We start from the raw sequence: 18,984 nt of genomic DNA, 5'->3' as shown, positions 1-18,984 counted from the left end.
CCCTCCTCAGGCTCCGCCCCCAAAACCTCCCGCTGATTGCAGAGAGGGACCTGGCAACCCTATCCTGGACACATGTACTTCCTTCACAAAGAGAGACATTAGGCCAGCTGACTGAACCTTCCGTGGCTTGAGTCTCCTGAAAACATTCTATCTCACAATTTTTCCTGGGTCTTCTATGGGTTGCATGAGCTACCCATTGGCAAGCTATCAGTAGCTCCTAGTGGAGTCCCCTGTTCTAAAGAGATGGGTAAAGAAAGTTTTATGATCCTAAGTGTTTGTTTAATCTTTCTTAGCTATGACTATTTTTTATCTCTCTTCTGTTTGATATTTTATCTGGATGCTTATGTTTTTGATGTATTAAGATTTCCTTTGCCCTATGGTTGTACTGGAATTCTGTTTAAATGCTTTAGACTCTTTATTTTTGGTTTCTATGGACCATCTGCTCTTTTGTTTTATAATTTTTGTTGATTTTAATTTTTGTTTTGTTTTAGTGATGTTGACTCTTGTGAACTGCTCCAGCAATGTTCGCATTGATGGACTAGGATATAAATATCTTAAATAAATAAATGATTCAACAACTGCAACCCCCCTTTGTGAAAACAAGATCTCCAATGCGCTTGAACATTATGTACCAAATATAGCAGCGTTATGGACCAGATACAGAAGTATTGTGCATCTATGTATCTCTGGGCAGGGAGCCATTGCTCTGAATATGCAACAGTAGGAAATTATTCAGTGATCTCTATTAATTCTAGCTTTTTAACAGCGGAAGAGCACGAAGCCAAGCTGTGCATTTATGTGAACAAGTACTGCTCTGAATTCAGCTAGAGAAAGAGAGGGAAAGAGAGATTGGCCATCTGTAAGTCAGATTTTAACTACAAGTCTATGATTCTCTTTTATCTTGAAGACTAGTCAATCTTTGGGAGGGAAGCAGGCTAAATTTTATTATTAATGACAAGGTAGGAGTAATTTCTGCCAATCTCCTGTTCCTGCAGCAGACCCTCTTCACATCATTCCTCTGGGTCCCCTCTCCAGCAGAGCAGCATTTTGTGGGCGGCAGTGGAAGGAGAAAGGCAGGAAAGTTTCATTCCACCAATAGAATTTTCACTGTGGATCCAACCCTTCCCTGCTTCAGTTGGCTTTTAGGTCCAAATAAACAGGCCAGCCATGTATTTTAGAGTTGGACTATAAGAACCCGAGGAAATTTATCTATCCATCCAATTTTTATCATTTACAGTTATTTTCTCTGCAGCCCTCTGAGGCTGAGAGAGAGAGAGAGTGACTGGTTCATTGTCTCCCAGTGAGATTCATGGTTGAACAGGGATCTCTCAGACCTAGTCCCTAACCATCCAACACTGCTTCTGAATTAGCCCAATAATCATACTTGTTTTCAATAATTGTTATCTCCTTTCTTCACAGGGAAGTTCAGCGTGGTATACATGGGACTTAACAGCAACCTGGTCTGCTTCTGTTTAGTTTCAACCATGTGCATGCTCTTAGCTGATTAAAAACTAATTAAAAACTGCAAAGAATAGGGCAGTAGTCTCTAAGGGCTGGTGTCCAATATAATACTAAGTCTCAGGAGTTCAAATCTAAGCAAAAAAAAAAAAAATCCCTCTTGACTGGGATTGAAAGAGCTCTTCAGTGTTTCAAAAGGGTAATACAATTTCCCATAACATATATTGCTGTTAGCATTGTCTTAGTTAAGCAGGTCTGACACTTTTTTTCTGTAGTTCTAGTGCATCTTGAGCAAATGTAATTAAACAGCATATAAGACGTTTATGTAAACATCATTTTCAGTTAATAAAAATATTATGGGGAAAAACTGAAAGGGGGCAAGGGAATTAAACAGCTTCTTGAATTATGGAGCAGGAAAGAGATCCTTTTTCACTTCATCTTTTAGATCTTTTGGTTCTTACAGTCCAAGTTTCTGGCTTGGACTGTATTTCTTGTATGCCTTCTGAACAGAGTGTAAGAATAGGTAAAATGGTGCGTTCCAGTTTAGCACTCTATTATTCAGGTCCTGGTAAGAAGAAATGTTGTACTGTTATTACCCCCTTTAAATTCTTCCTAGGTGTTTTAACTAGACTATGTATCAGTATGGCTCCCAGGCTACAACTTTTACTTCTACTCCAATTCAAACTTAATACATCTCCAATGGGGCACATCTAATTTGTTCTTTCACTTGATTTGACCTAGAATGCAAAGGAAGTGACACAGATACAGTTAACAGAGTTTATCAGACCCATAACATAGTGGGATTGATCAGAAGAATTTTCTTACAAGTTGTAATACAATATGGTCTGCTGGTAAACCAACTCAATTATAAGGATACCAACTTGACCTTAATGCTACAGAAAAACAACATTTATTGCTTGGGAATACTACTGGGAAAACCCCTTTTGCAAAACAGGTCCATCCACTCATAATAAAAAAATACGTTGAAAAAACAAAGTCAGATCTGCAACATGCTGAAGGCATTCAGGATCCTGGATGTGCTTTATAACTTAATCCCTAGATCACATTTCTACTAGATTTGTCCCAAAAGATTGTCCCAGCTGCACTTACACATCTTAATCACATTTGGCTGAAAGCTCTATACATTCAATAACATTTCTCAGGCATCCTGTGAGTATCCAAAGGAAAAGCAATCTAGAAGTGAACCAAGAAGCTACAAAGAGGAATGGCTTATTACACCTTCAGGTAGAATCTTGTTGTGGATTCTGAGACCTTCTCTTCACATATCACAGAACGGAGTGATAATGAGGTGGCAGAATGCTGAACAGACTGAACAGATTATTACTTTAATGAAGTTTGAAGGGGAACAGCTACATTTTTTGAAGTTGCCCTTAATAATTCCCCATACATAAAAAAGTTTGGAAGAATCAGGCTAGAACCATCCTTTTTTTATTTGCAGGGAATTTTTACTTGAAGAGCATTAAGAATGTGACTCTTTCCACCCAGAATCTTTGGTATAGTGTCCAGAGTCAGCTGCCTGTCCAGAGTCAGGCAGCTGGCTATGGCAGAGAAAAGGAGATGTGGTCAGTGGATACAGTTCAAGATCAAACACAGATAATTCTAAGTCTGAAGCCTCAAAGCAGGAGAGGATATATCTAAAAGGTGTGGTCAGGTCCAGTCTTGAAGAGTCAGGTTTGCAGAGTCCAATGTATAGCACTGCTACAAAGGCAGGCACACAAGCGGTGCATTGCTCCCATACAAGGCTCTTTTCACTGGCTGTTTAAATAGAGAATTACCTTGCTGGGACAATAAGTCAGCTGCAGTTAATTAAGTTGTTTTGGCATTCCCTGCCCAGTGTAATTCATTACTGGAAGTTTGGCCAAATGACAAATTAATCTTAGACAATACTAATCCATAAAACTCCATCGAGATAAACCTCAAGGAAACAGGCAACTTCCATGTAGACTGATAAGCACTGAAATCCTATCAACATTTATCCAAGAGTAAGTTCCATTTACTTCAGCAGAACTGAACAAACACAAGCGGGCTTCTGATATAAATTAGAATTTTAACATTCATTTTCTTAATCTCCACTGAAAACTGAAGGTTATCTCAAACCTATACAAAATCTAGCCTCCCAATACACATCTAATAGAAATATAAAGCCTGTGAGCTATCAATGTGTGTGCTCATAGAAGTGAACAGAAAAGATCAAACATTGTGGAAACACAGTGGAAGAAATAAGTGCAGCAAAAAACACAGGTAGTATTATGAAAGAACGAGAAAAGCTTCTCCCTCTCTTCATACCATGCATAATTTTATAGACCTCTATCATGTCTCCCCTTAACGGCCTTCTTTCCAAGCTAAACAACCCTAAACATTTTAACCGTTCCTTATGGGGCAGTTGGTCATAGCCCCCTGATAATTTTGGTTGCTCTTTTCTGCACCTTCTCAAGCTCTGCAATATCCTTTTTTAGGTGTAATGACCAGAACTGTACACAGTATTCCAAGTGTGGTCTCACCATAGATTTGTACAAGGGGAGTATGATAGCAGCAGTTTTATTCTCTGTTCTTTGTCTAATTATGGCCAGCATAGAATTAGCCATTTCCACAGCAGCTGCACACTGGGTTGACATCTTCATAGAGCGATCCACTGCCACCCCAAGATCCCTTTCTTGGTCTGTCACTGCCAGCCCTGATCCCATCAGTGGATATGTGAAGTTGGGATTTTTTGCCCCAATATGCATCACTTTATGCTTGCTGACATTTAATCTCATTTGCCATTTTAATGCCCATTCTTCCAGTATTAGAGAGATCCTTTTGGAGCTCTTCACAGTCCGATTTTGATTTAACCACCCTAAATAATTTGGTATCATCTGCAAACGTGGCTACACTGTTCAACCCCAACTCCAGATCATTGATGAACAGGTTGAAAAGCACTGGTCCCAACATAGATCCCTGAGGGACCCCACTGCTCACATCCCTCCATTGGGAGAATTGACCTTTGATTCCTACTCTCTGCTTCCTATTTTTCAGCCAGCTCTCAATCCATAAGAGGACTTGTCCATGACTATGAAGTTTGCTTAGCAGTCTTTGGGGAGGGGGGGACTTTGTCAAAAGCCTTTTGGAAATCCAAATACACAATGTCCACAGGCTCATTCCTGTCCACATGCTTATTGACATTTTCAAAAAACTCTAAACGGTTAGTGAGACAGGACCTATCTGGAGTGGTGGACTCTGATCTGGAGAACCAGGTTTGATTCCCCACTCCTCCACATGAGTGGTGGACGCTAATCTGGTGAACTGGATTTGTTTCCCCACTCCTACATGCGAAGCCAGCTGGGTGACCTTGGACCAGTCACACTCTCTTAGCCTTGCCTACCTCACAGGGTGTCTGCTGTGGGGAGGGGGAGGGAAGGTGATTGTAAGCCGGTTTGATTCTGCCTTAAGAGGTAGAGTAAGTCGGCATATAAAAAACAACTCTTCTTCTTCTGCCTTTACAGAAGCCAAGTTGGGTTTTGCTCAGCAGGCCTTGCCCTTCTATATGCTTGACAATTCTATCTTTAATAATGCTTTCCATTAATTTACCTGGAACAGACGTTAAGCTAACTGGCCTATAATTTCCTGCCCCCCAAACCTTTTTTATAAATGGAAATTTATTACAAAAGGAAATTTATTGAAACAGTAACATTTAGGAAGACAATGACAAAGACGACAAATAAGTTATGCAATTCTGCATCCATCCCTACCATACTCAATGGTATTTCATGGTCTAGTTACTGTAAGTTATTGCAGCCTGTCATTTTTATTCTGCAATCTAGATCACGGTGCTGAATTATAACTAATAATGAAGCTCAAGACTATGCATTCTTCTGGACTTAATAGAAATCTGGAATTCCTGTCTCATTACCAATGCTAATTTCTCCACTCCTACTATCTCTCTGCATATCACACCTAATCCAATCACGCCTGCTACTGTCATTTACTTGCTTTTGACATTTCCATTTCCATTGTGTATCTAATTCACTCATCTCTACTTAAGGATAGATGGAATCACATTCTAGCTGTATCTGAAGAAGTGAGCTGTGGCTCACGAAAGCTCATACCCTGCCATAAATTTTGTTAGTCTACTGGACTCTTGCTTTTTTCTACTGATACTGAAACTTGTCAGTCTTTCTCTCTTAAAATGCACAAGATTGGGCACCCAATATTTTCCTAACCACCACATGAGTGTATTTTAAAGAGGGAAGTTCTGAAAAACCAGTACACATAGTTCAGATGGGATGGACCTATATGGGCATTGTGCTTCAGTATACGTTTCCTAACACAAAAAGGGAAATGGAAATTAGGTGTGACATATTTGTAAAAGTTGGCAGAACTACTTAGTTTCCTGTAACTGTGTCATAAGAAAAAATGCATATTAAGTATGCAGGTGCTATATAGTGCCAAATAAAACTGACACAAGATAGCTTGTTATTAATTCTGGTGGATCAATGTGGTCAATTATCGAATTAAATAAATAAGAACTGCTCAGCCTACAGTACATATTGTAGGACAGTCTGATTTGTTCCTTCAACAGGCAGGATCAATTGAAGGGCACATTTTTCTTCTCTTTGTTCTTTTCCATCAATTTTAATGGTTGCAGAACATCAGTCACATCTAATATAATGAGACAAGAAGATGGATGAGTACATTTGAAGCTACTAGTCACTGGACAGAAAACATCCTGAAAAAGTGACTGTGGGAGCTTACAGGGTTCAACAATGCAGCCTGGACAGCAGAAGAAACTACATTGCATTATTTGATATTCACACTGAAAAGAATTCATTTTCTGACACTATTCATCATGTTAGACATTAAAAGGCATTTTTTTCTATTGGACATTATCAAGTAATGTTTTTAATCCAAGGAAATGAGACAAACTGAGAACAAAGAGATTATACAGAGATAAACAGTAAAGATGCTATGCCTGCCAGTGTGGTGTAGTGGGTGAACTCTAATCTGGAGAACTGGATTTGATTCCCCACTCCTCCACATGAGCGGCAGACTCTAATCTGGTGAACTAGGTTCGTTTCCCCACTCCTACAAATGAAGCCAGCTGGGTGACCTTGGGCTAGTCATAGTTCTCTTCGAGCTCTCTCAGCCTCACCTGCCTCACAAGGTGTTTGTTGTGGGGAGAGGAAGGGAAGGCGATCGTAAGCCAGTTTGAGACTCCTTAAATATAGAGAAAATCGGGGTATAAAAACCAACTCTTCTTCTTCTTAAAACAAAACAACTTCTGCTAAGTTGTAAGGTCTTATCCAGTACATGTCTGGAATTTAAATGCACTTCAGTCATGGAGCAGATAGAAAAAGAGGTTTGACAATAAAATGTTCCACACCCAGATAATAAAGTACAACATAAAAAAATTGTCTCCAAGAAGTCCACCACAAATGCAGTTTGATCACAACAGGTTACTATACCAAAATACTAGCATGAGGGTTGTCCATTCGACCAACCTAATATAAATAGGTATCTAAACAGACAAATTGTGTAAAAAATCTTCAAGTATTTAAAACATTATTTATTAAAATTACAAAGAAATACTTATAACACTTATAAAAACTTAAGCTGCAATTTATGCGCACATGTTTGGGAATAAATGCCAATGAAATCACTGGAAGATATTACTTAATAATGCATAGGATTTGTTAGGTCAAATACTTAAGATATGAAACACTGGCATAATTATTACACAAATTATAATGTTGGTTCTACTATTGGTAGATAACACAATGAGGCAATTACGAAGGTACGTCACTAGCTATACAAGGACATTCTTGGCTTTATGGAATATTTTACAGTGATCAAGCAATAGGTAGTCAATTTAAACATAATTTGCTTAAAACAATGCAGTGCTCCCTTCTCTCCATGGAGTGGTTTGGCCTGAAGCCAAAATAATGAAAGGGTGCAAGGCTTGTCTCTGTTCTCCACTGGTCATCATCCAAGTTACTATGAAGTAAGAGAAAAATAGTACTTGGCATGGAAATCTGTGCCAGTCAAATTTATCCCAAAGCATACCTTCCACTGCAGGTGATTTTGGAATAGGTGGGAAATGTGCCTGTACATGTTCCATATACACAGAGGTATTGCCTCTCCTATTCCGGGTTGGAAGCCAGGAACTAAACACACATAAAATGTGTATATGATCCTTGAAAAACAACAATTAACTTGGTTTTAAAATGAAATCAAAATACAAACATGTTAAAACCTACATTAATAATATCTTTAATGTAAACTACAGTCTTCTAGAAATCATAGCAATATAAAATATTTACAATAGGGGAAAGTGCTTAACTGACTGGATTCAGCTATATAAAGAACAAATACCTGTCTCCTGGGGATAAAGCAATACCAATATAGCACACTATATATATTTACTAGGAACTACACACCACCATTCTGAGGCTACCTAGCCACCTGGATAATGTCCTATTCACATTTTATGCCTTTGATCTAATTTTGTTACTTGACTGCTGTTAACAAGAGAGCTGTGATATTATGGGTTCATACCTCAGTAAGTTATAGCCCGTTTCTGAGCCTCCAGGATGAAAGTCCTTTGGAGGCCAGGAAGGGACTGTGCTGGTGTTTGTGCTCCCTGCACCAGTGCCAGTGCCACTTACCCTAGGGTCTAGGGTGGCACAGACACCAGCAGGGGGACCAGGATGCCATTCTCCCAGCGCTGCCACAGCAGACACCCAGGGACGCTAGCTGGGCCTTCCGCTGGCATCCCACCAGTTCAAAGCCCCACACCGGCAAAATGCCCCATTTAAAAATAAAAAAGGCTGTGAAAGGCTTTTTAAAGGCTTCAGCAGCCGGGAATGGATTTGGAGGCGCCGCAGCGGTACCACGGCCACGCCGCCCCCGGCCACCAAAGGCTCAGGAATGGGTTGTAAAAGACTGTCACTAGGAAGACACAGATTCCAAAGTTTTACTGATACAAATAAAATGGTTTATTGAAGGAAGTATGCATACCAAATATACCAAATATATGATTAATAGGAAAGCGCATGGATGTAAGAACTCACATAAGGTGCAATGGCTAAAGCAAATAATATGGAACACTTTTTTTTTTTTTTTTTGCTGTCAAGTCACATCTGACTTATGGCAACCTCTGGTGGAGTTTTCCAGACAAGAGATGTTCAGAGGTGGTTTGCCATTGCCTGCCTCCACACCATGACCCTGGTATTCTTTGGAGGAGTCCCATCCAAATACTTGCCAAGGCCTATCCTGCTTAGCTTTGAAGATCTGATGAGATCAGGCTAGCCTGATCTCCAGGTCAGAGCATGGGACACAGAGACAGTGAATAAGCAAATAAGACATGAGTTTACAATACAGTTCTAAACCACCTCCCAGTAGAAGCCCAAGTGGGTAGAGGAAAGTTTAACCATAAACCTATGCATTGCCTAATTAACAACATATTACTATTTATGACCTATCAAGCATCATGAATGTTTATCTTCCCATCTCATACAAAATACTGACCTACCTATTGAACTTCACATGTTGAAAAGTTCCAGATACTTTGGATTGGATCCAACCAAGTTTTTCACTGGTGAAAAAGAAGGTTCGATTTAACCACCAAAAAGGCTATGCTGGGGGTTCATGGGACCGGAATTTATAGAATAATATGAAAAGGGGGTGGTAGCAAGGAGGAAAATTGAACAATACTGAGAGAGAAAAATGGCTGGATCCAAGATAATAGGTCATGCTCATTGTCTTTCTATAGGCTCAGAAAAATTAGGAAACTATAGATATTGCAACTGCACACCATCATCTCTAAACAGAGAGAATGCTTTCCTAGCCAAAAGGCTGAGAAGTGATTACGACTACTGGGTTAATTACACACAAAAATTTGATTTCTCTCTTAGGTTAGTATGGCAATTAATTTGTCTGCACTTTTGTTTATGATATATTAAATACAAATATGAAAGTTAATTTAAGTAATAATTGTCAGCTAGATAAAAATTACATACCTTGAGAGAGATTAAACAAAATATGAAGGAAACCACAGGACACATGTGGAAAACATACTGGCCAAGAATTATTTAAAACACCAATTGCTGGAAATTCCTCAAGGGTGCCATACAGGAAAACATGTTACCAATCAATCCCTTTTGACACACTGTTATACGTAAGTAGAAAGAAATCTGGATTTGGTTTTACATTATGATAATTGTTCGAAGTCTCCACACCACTACACTAAGATTCTGATTATAATTCCCTAGTTTATAGTTCATTAACCAAGTAATGTTCGTGCAGTGCACAGGAAATGTTGAAAGCTTAATGGAAGTAGTGCCAATAAGTCAGCTTGTAAAATAGAAGTATTTATCTCAACACTGAGTTTGCTATACTGGCATATGAACCAAACATCCTTCGGTTCAGGAGTTGCATAAAAGTAATAGAAAAAAGACAGAGAAAGCCGATTTTCCAAGGAAAACAAGAGGCATCCAGAAATATGATGGTGCTTCACCAGCAAACCTTAGGGCAGAATTGTAAGATACTCAAATAAAAGAATATGATTTCAACTGAAAAGCTGCAGAAGGAATGGGGGTCGAAGCCTTTTTCTGCCCATTGCTTCATTTCCCCATTGTTACCGAATGGGAGAGGGAAGGAATAATTATCACACCTACATTGTGACATCACTTCCAGCAAATACCTGGAAGTGACATCATGTCACCAGTGTGACATAGGTGCAATGGTCTGGGATTTGGACAAAGTACAAGAGTTTTGTCCAGATCATACCAACATCATGCCAGTAATGTGATGTCACTTCTAGGTCTTGGCCAGAAATGATGGAACAATATTGGTGCTGCACCACTGGGAAAAAATTCTAGGCCAGAGGGCAACGAACAAGGAGATCTCCCTAAATTTCTCCTTGTTCCTGGCCCTTTCTTTGAACTGCTATAACTTCTTTTAAGAATCAAGCAGTGCACTAATTTCTTGAAGGGTTCAATCCAGCCTCTTTTGTGTAATGTGTCTGGCATACCTGATGAGCTGGGTGCTCTTGGGGAGAGGATATGGTTCTGTGGTAGAGCATCTGCTTTGCATGTGGAAGGTCCTAAATTCAGTCCCCAGCATCTTCAGCTAGTAGGTTATGTGAAAGCCCTCTCCCTGAGACCCTAGAGAGCTACCTCCTCTTTAGGTGGAGAAGCAGGACAGGATTATGTCAGTGCTCTGAGTTTTTGGTGGTTTACAGATACTTATGGTCTAAAAGTTCTTCTTAAGATTTTACTAAGCCTCATTAAAAATAGAAATAAACAGTGGCCTATATAACTGAGCCGCCGCCACTATGACCACTTAAAAGAAGAAACAAAGGTTTAGGCTACCACAAGAAGCAACAAAGGCACAGAAATTTTCAATAACAAGTTCATATGGATAAACAGAAGAACAAGAAAGATGGACAATGTCAGAAGGTTCTTGGAAGTAGTGCCTGGGTGAGAACAGGAAACTAGCCTCCAGTGGGCTATTCTGTTAATCCTGAGATCTACCTCTGTACACCATGCTAATGAAGCTTGGCCTTGCAAATGGGTACTGGCTCATCACACAGCCAGACTTCCCTTTGAAGTTTTCTCTGCAACACCTTCTGTTCCCAAAGAGACAACCTTCCATTCTTTTAATGTCTTGTCTCTCCAAGGAGTAATAGTTTACTGATGTATAAATTTCTTTTTTAAAATTCAGTCCAGAAAGTTCAGTCGCAGCTGGAGGGACCAAGGTGTATTTTGTCACCTGGTACCTTAATACAGATGCATAGCTTAATACACATTGCATAGCTGAGCTGCTGCCTTCTAATTAACAACCATTATTATTATTGTTATTATTAGGATATTATGTCTCTCTTGGAGTGAATATCTATAACTGCCATTTTAACTAGAACTGAGCTTACCAGAAGCACATCTTGGCCCTTGGTGATTTCCCATATTCTTTTGTAAAAGTATACAGGGAAAGGGAGTATGGGAGAAGGAGAAAACATGCTCTTTTGTGCCTAGGCAAGAAGCTGACATTTTCCCTGATCCAGTTATGCATTTTTTAAATAGTGGATATATAGACACTGAAGTACATTCAGATGCACATGTATATTTCTCTAAATGTAATGCCATATAGAGGGATGATATCTGCGCCTGGACCCAGCTGCATGACCTTCAAAGGGAAAGGCATGCATCTAAATACACTTCTTTGACATTCTGCTCTATATAGGGCTTTTCCGCATGCTCGAGTTTCTCCTGATTTTCTTGGGAGTTGATCCACAAGTATTGGAATAAGTTTGAACATGGTTCTTCTGCACATCTGCCCTTCGTGTGCATTTTCACATTTGTGGAGTCAGTTTATTTTCTTTCAAATGTGCCTTCAATAATGAAGGCTTTCAGGGGAGGGTGTTGCCATCATCAGGGGTGCCATCAGTGGCACCACAGCACCTTTCCTTTTTTTTAAAAAAGTACTAAAATATCAATATATCGTTGGAGCTTTGTAACAATAGGCTTAGGGGGTTCCCTGAATTCCCAGCTTTCTTTCTTTTCTTTTCTTTTTTAAAAGTAAGGCTCTAGCTTCTTCCCCCACAGAAATATGCCTTCCCCCTTACATCTTCATGAGGGAAAGGGCTAGATACTTACTTTTAAAAAAATGAAAGCTGGGGATTCAGAGACCCTCCTAAGCCTATGTTTGCAATGCTCCAGTGATACACTGATATTTTAGTGGCATTAAAAAAAATCACTCCTCTTCAGGGTTGGGGGAAGAAGAGGGTGTGGTTTCACTGTGATAGTCCAATCATTGACCAGTGAGCTAGAGGTGGGTGGAAGTGGACAAGACAAAGAAAACCAAGAGAAACATTAAGCATGAGGAAAAAGTTGACTCAGAATCAGCATCCCCCCCCCAAAAAAAAAACAAGATGAAAATGGTCTCAAAAGAACTGGGGGCGGAGGGGGGGACACCTGAAGCAAAAACAAAAATGTATGTAGAATTCAGGGAATAAATCAGAGCAGTACAAGGCCAGAACAGACAAAGTAAACCCATACAGTAGGGTTGCCAGGTCCTCCCAGCAACCAGCAGGAGCCTTTTGGGGCTGAGGTGATGCAACCCGGAAGTGATGTGGATTGCTCTAGCAATCTCCTCTAAAAACTCTATGGAAACCATAGAGTTTTCAGGGAAAATTGCTTAAGAATCCATGTCACTTTTGGATTTACCCGGAAGTGAAAATTGCTCCCCCCTCATCTGGCTCTCTTCTGTCCGTCAACCAGCTGAGGGGCAGCGGGCAGCCCAGTCAAGTGGCCGGCATTTGCCTGCCAGTACCAGGAAATTGGCAAGCCTACCATGCAGAAAGGCCCATAGTCTTGCAATCACTAGAGCCGGATTAGGGAAAAGTATTGCCACACAGTGCTGGTGGGAAATGAAACCTTCAACCATGAAACATCAAGACACAAACAAGCATCCAGTTGTTGGTAGAGACTTTCCCTCTTCCCCATGTAAAGTAAGGGCAATGGGAGGTTCTGTTTTCTCTCACTGAATTTTCACATTGGATTTCCTATCTGGTACCATGATATCGTTTTGTTCACTGCCTGATTCCTTAACTGTTAGGGTTATGGATTAAATAATAGGTTGCTGAGAGTTGCAAAGGAAGATTACGCACAGTTACAAACAGGAGGGGAAAAACATAACAAACTACGTAAGAAAGTTTCTCAAAGTACTTTTGAAGCCACCAAAGACTATTTTTTCATGCCAAAAGCTGAACCTTATGGAAATTTGGTACGACATTAATTTTTACTCTTCCTACTACTACATTATATTGTCATTTAGAATTTATATAGTGCTTTTAAATTGCAAATTATTTGATAACAAGTATTCTGTTTACTCTCATACCAACTTTGTGAGGTCAGCCACTTTTATTCCCATTTTATAAGTGGAAACTCTTGCTTATCCATGCCTAGATAGTGACCTCGATCCAGAGGTGTGCAAGTAAAATATGAATGGACTTAGCACAGTTCTGCTTGCCCAAGACCCTGTACAACACCTAGTGCTGTCTTCCCAATATTGCCCAGAAATTGATTGCACAAGATTTTTCACAAGCAGAAACACAAGTGGGAGATGCAATAATTTTGAGTGTACAAGCAGCTACAGAAGTCATTTTCTTTCTTTCTTTCTTTCTTTCTTTCTTTCTTTCTTTCTTTCTTTCTTTCTTTCTTTCTTTCTTTCTTTCTTTCTTTCTTTCTTTCTTTCTTTCTTTCCATACATTTATAATTCGTTTTCTCCCCGTTGCGAACCCAAAGTGGCTTAAATCATTCCCCTCTCTTCCATTTTATCCTCACAACAATGCTGTGAAGTAGGTGACACTGAGAGTATGTAACTGGACCAAGGTCTCCCAGCAAGCTTCCATGGCAGAGTGAGGATTCAAACCTAGATCTTCCAGATACTAGTCCAACACCCTAACCACAGCATGACACTGGCTCTCTAATTTTTCTTGCACTTCCACTTGTGCAAGAGCTGTGGCCCAAGTTGAAAGTCTGTGCTCTACCCAACCCACTGAGTCCAAGGAAGGATTTGATCTTGAATCCATGTCTTGTAGGTGAAAGTTCAGCTCTATTTTCCAGGTGTGTTTTTTTTAACACACACAAATTAAAAAGTAAAATATACAATTAAAACGGTGGTAGGTGAGCACAGTAATTTCACTGAGAAGTTTATCCTCATCAGCAGCTTAATAGCCTTCTACATCATTTCTTTTCTACCAAGCTACAGTATCTTCTAGTCCAGAAAGGAGATTCAAACAGAGTCACAAAATAATACACCTCTTCACTGACATGGTTTTCATCTGCATATGTCTTTGTGTTTCAACATGCATGTCCCAGACAAGCTACTGATATGGAAAAGGGGGGGATAATAAGCTTGCTTTTTTTCTTGATTATAGTGTTTGAATTGCTGCCTCAATCTGATAACTCACTGATAACAGTAATTTTTGTTGTTATTTTAGTATTGCAAAATGAAGTGTTCTTTTGTGACATCAGATACTAGCCAGGAACATCTGCCAAAAAAATGCTGGCATGTGATCACAACTATGTATAAATACCAGAGCGAAACCAGAACCTAACTTACAGATCCCTGGAAGACCAGCTATACTAATACACGTCATTGCTCTCTTTAAATTCCTTTATCAGTGACATTTTCCCCACACAACTCAGGATGCAAAAGTCAGAGGTTTGACTGCACAATTGCTCTTCTGGAAAACTCACTCAGATTCTTCCAGGGATTATACCTTATCAGGTAACTACCAGGGTTAAAGCGAAAGTGGTAATTCATTTTCCCTCCTCTGTCATTCCTTTATCATGAAAGCTGCAACTCCAGCCAGAGGAGCAAATGTACAAGTAAAAGAATTAATACCTCTGAAATCCTCTCAACAAAAGACAACTGCTTTTGAATGCTTAAAAAGCTTTAGTATTTAATGTCATTTCAAGAAATTCACAAAATGTACTTAAAATACCCTCTAGCTCCCTATACAATTAGATATCCTTATGAAAAAAATATATATAGAGAGAGGCTTCATCTGTTTTCAGAGCACAGCCTTGGCTTCTTTGATCTGCTGCACTGCAATCTACTGAGCTATTTACATTTTGTGTTTTTAGGTGTCTGGCTATTCACAGCCTGAAAGGGAGGGGGCATGATAAGAACTGAGACTTTCCTATACTTTGTATTGGAAATGAAAGCTTTTTACTTCTCAACTGAAGGAAAGTGTTCCACCTAGAGTCCATTTTCTGTAGCTGACAGCAACTGAACAGGTTATCTGCCAATGGAAATTATTTTAGGATTGCTGAAATAGTCACAGCTACCATGAAGCAGAGGTATTGTCCCAGCCATAATTGTCAATGTTAATCTCCTTTCTCCCCCTCCATGGTGATAAAGAGAGTCATTTTTATATTTAATTAATTCAGGGGATCGTTTTTGGAAACGGGCTAATGAGGCTCTGATCACATTACCATGAAAATGTGCATTAACACTGCAACTGAGGAGGATGTTTCATGTGTAGAGAATCCACTTTGTAATTAGTCCACTGTGAAATGAATCACGTCAGGAAGAATTTGAAGGGGGTGTAGTGTCAAAACAGTAGGCAATGGGTATTTAGCAACTGCTGTGCCAACAGACCACCAACGTTCTAAGCTGTTTTGTCCTCAGCCCACTGTCAACAGTGCAGTCAAAAATTGGAAGTGTTTAGACACTGTCAACAGTGTCATGTCAAAGCAAGGATAAATTACAAAACAGGAAAGGAACAGATGCTGGAAGGCACTGAACTTTCATCTGCCAGATTTCCTCAGCAAAAGACCAAAAAAAAAAAAAGAAGAAAGAAGAAGAACCACCCCCAAATCGAATATGCTCTCAGTGGGACTTGTGCAAAATTGCAAGGTGTTATGGTAACAATTTTCATCATCACTCTCTCTCTCTCTCTCTCCCTTTCTTATTCTGATAACATGCCAGGCAAACATTTTAGCAGTTTACAGTAACATTCTTACTGCTAGGTCACACACGGTGAAATAAGTACATGGTAAATGAAGGTCTCCTTCTGCCTAGTGGTATAGGCAAATAGTATAAAGGATGGAATGACACCTGGTAAAAGCATCACCCACTAGAAAACAGAAAACTTAAATCACTATTCAAAACAATAATTGTAATGCTAAACAGAGCAGCAGCTGTTAATTAAACACAAAAAAGAACCCCAAGCCTTTCTATTTGTTACTAAGCCATAAAACTTCTTTCAGTAAGTTGAACATACCTGAGACCAAAGACCTGAAAAATCCTAAAAGCCACAGAAGCATCAGTGTAGCTGACAGAGGATCCAATTACCAAAGCTAAAGAGACTCTCTATACACATTGCAGACATGGTTCAATGGTAATGCAGGTCACTCACTGAGAATTTGGCAAAGAGGCACAGAAATGTAAAAAGAAGCACACAGGAAGGCATCTAGGGTAGGAGTGGTGAGGAACCTGAAAAATAATAACTAACTCAAAACATGCAAAAGCATGCAAGCATATACACACACAGGGAAAATAAACATCCCTCTTTTTCAGTAAGTGCTTTCCAAAATAGCACAAAATTCTTAGCCTGTCACTGCTAGGAATATCTTCTGCACTCACCTGAGAAACTTCATACAGCAGTTTGTAGTGTTCCTCCCTCTTCTGAAAACTGCACAGATTGCAACCCATTCTAATAGGAAATAATGAAAAAGGAATGCTCCTAATTTCCCAAGGACTGAAAAGCAAATGCACTGACAGGGAAGCACCCTCCAGACTTGACTACTGTTTTTCATCAGTCACTCCAGTGCAGGAACACAGACACGCCACTGTTAGCTGGAAGCACAAGCCAGGGTAGTGTGTGTAAGCAGCATGCTCTTCTTCCTCTTCCCTAAGTATCTTACACTCACGTATACACACAGACATACACAGAGTTTCATCTCAGTTCGCAGCAACACTCCCCCTGTCTCTGCATCAGTGCACATGACTACACAGATTCCAGCTCATGAATATTAATAAAACCTCATTGATTATTTATGACAGAACGTGTTAGCAGGGTAGGGGTGTCATAGCTGCTGTTGATAACAGATGAATATTCACTAATTAAGAAGCAAATGTAGTGTGGTTAAACAAAATATACGTGTCACTAACACCTTGGTTTATTAAGGATAGAGGGCATGGAGATACTTTATACACTTTTCCTTCAAGATGGATAATTGATTGAGTTGTAATTTCTAGGAAACATCTTGGGTCAGTGCAGGTCGCCACAATGGTCAGTCATAGCACTTGCTTCTAGATGCTTTTTAATTTTAAAAAAGAATGTAAAAACTGGGTTATTTTTCTTAAAAGCTGAACAAACAAGGGAGAAAAGTAAACAAATCCAGATGGCTGCACTATGCTCTTGATTTGCACAGCAATGCCAAATTAATTGAAATACTAAAATTAGAAAGAAGGACAATTCTAACACTTTGCAATGTGTGGCTGTATTATTGTTACTATTAGCTAGATTTTTAACCCACTTCCTAGCTACAGCTGTCAAAAGACATAACGTGTGTGAAATTTCAATTCATGCGCTGCAGATATTGGGTTGGATCCAGCGCTAAATGTACTAGAGCTCTTGTGCAAGCAGAAACACAAGAAAAAGACACACATTTATATCCTCAGTTTCATTCCCGCTAGCAAAAGATATTGCACAACCAACTTCTCAGCACCATAATATATAGGGAGGGAAGTGGTAGGTGTTGCACAAGATCTTGTGCAAGTGGCAATGCACTAAGTCCATTTATGTTTCCGCTTCCATATTTCTAGATCCAAGCCATTAACAGGATATATGCAGTTACAAGTACTGTATGGTATATATTCAACCCTTTATACTTGCTGAAACTTTACCCTCAATATATTTACTTGGATGCAACTCCATTGATTCCAGTGGAACAGTTCTCACCAAGTAATTATTACAATTTAGGATTCTAGCCTGATCCTGTCCACACTCAAACCTGTAAAAGCAAGGGTAATGTACACATAGAAATAGTATCCCATCTTTGGTTCACTCCTCTGCATGCATCAGCAAGTGCCTTTAAGGAGGGAAGAATCCTAGACTTAGCTCTAGCAATGGTGCAGTACACTTGCATCATTCCAAAGGTGGTTGACGCTAGCTCTGGGAAGATGATGTACTGCTGTGCAACACCGATGTGGGAGGCAGAAGCGGAATTAAGCCCACTGGCTCTGCTCCTAAATGCCACAGATTGATCAGGGTTTTCAAAACATGTGCTCAATTGCTGAATATACATGGACTATGTCCATGCAGTCTTTACATAGTGCAGTTCACACAGAGAAAGCATACACATATAGGTTCTGTTCAGAAGACCTGGTCAATGTGTAAAGCTCATAATCACTCATGTATTGGGTTACACCATCTGCACAGGACTAGAGTCAACAGTAATCACCTATGAGGGAGTGAAGTTTTATGTCAATACCCAGGTGAGAAGCATTCTCTCTCCTGCCTCCAAAAGCTGACAGTGCAGTCACAGCTGTTTTTCAGGAAGACACCTTTATATGTAGGAGCCTGCATACAACCTGTTGCTGCATGTGAGGATCTTTGGATCAGGCTCTATATAACTGTATTGGCAGAACAACAACAAAAAAGAATGAACGAATAACCTGGATATTTTCATGGAAAGTAACTATTCAAAGTACCATTTTTATGAAGCCTGTGGCTTGTTTTGCACAGTGGGATGTATATTTTAGCATAACTGGGGACAGGAATACAGCCTTAATGTGAATATGAATGGAAGCAATTATGTATAGGTTCTTTATTTTTAAATATTTAAAAGCTTTAGTTAGTGCTTGCCTTAAAGTTTAATTTTACCATTTGTCAATTAGATGTTAATAGTTCCATAGTTCTCACCATGTGCATAAAACCAAGGACACTTATAAAATTAAGCTTAGATATTAAAAGCAGTGCAAATTCTTCACATTTAAATCTGTGCATTGTATCAT

The 18,984-nt window shown here is 39.5% G+C and overlaps 1 protein-coding gene across 3 annotated transcripts in view; it reads right to left on the bottom strand.

The window, feature by feature from the left end:
* PDZRN4 (PDZ domain containing ring finger 4) overlaps positions 1 to 16,881 on the bottom strand; it is a 129,293-nt gene extending 112,412 nt beyond the window's left edge. For all 3 annotated transcript variants that reach the window (XM_056846918.1, XM_056846920.1, XM_056846921.1), the window contains exon 1: positions 16,609 to 16,881. In XM_056846918.1, the coding sequence (XP_056702896.1) occupies positions 16,609 to 16,677 (69 nt within the window). In that variant the 5' untranslated portion in view covers positions 16,678 to 16,881. The remainder of the gene's footprint in view (positions 1 to 16,608) is intronic.
* Positions 16,882 to 18,984: the final 2,103 nt, after the last annotated feature.

The sequence above is a fragment of the Euleptes europaea genome, chromosome 3 (assembly GCF_029931775.1).
Source record: "Euleptes europaea isolate rEulEur1 chromosome 3, rEulEur1.hap1, whole genome shotgun sequence".
In the NCBI taxonomy this organism is placed as follows: domain Eukaryota; kingdom Metazoa; phylum Chordata; class Lepidosauria; order Squamata; family Sphaerodactylidae; genus Euleptes; species Euleptes europaea.
This window is presented reverse-complemented; position numbering and strand designations above follow the sequence as displayed.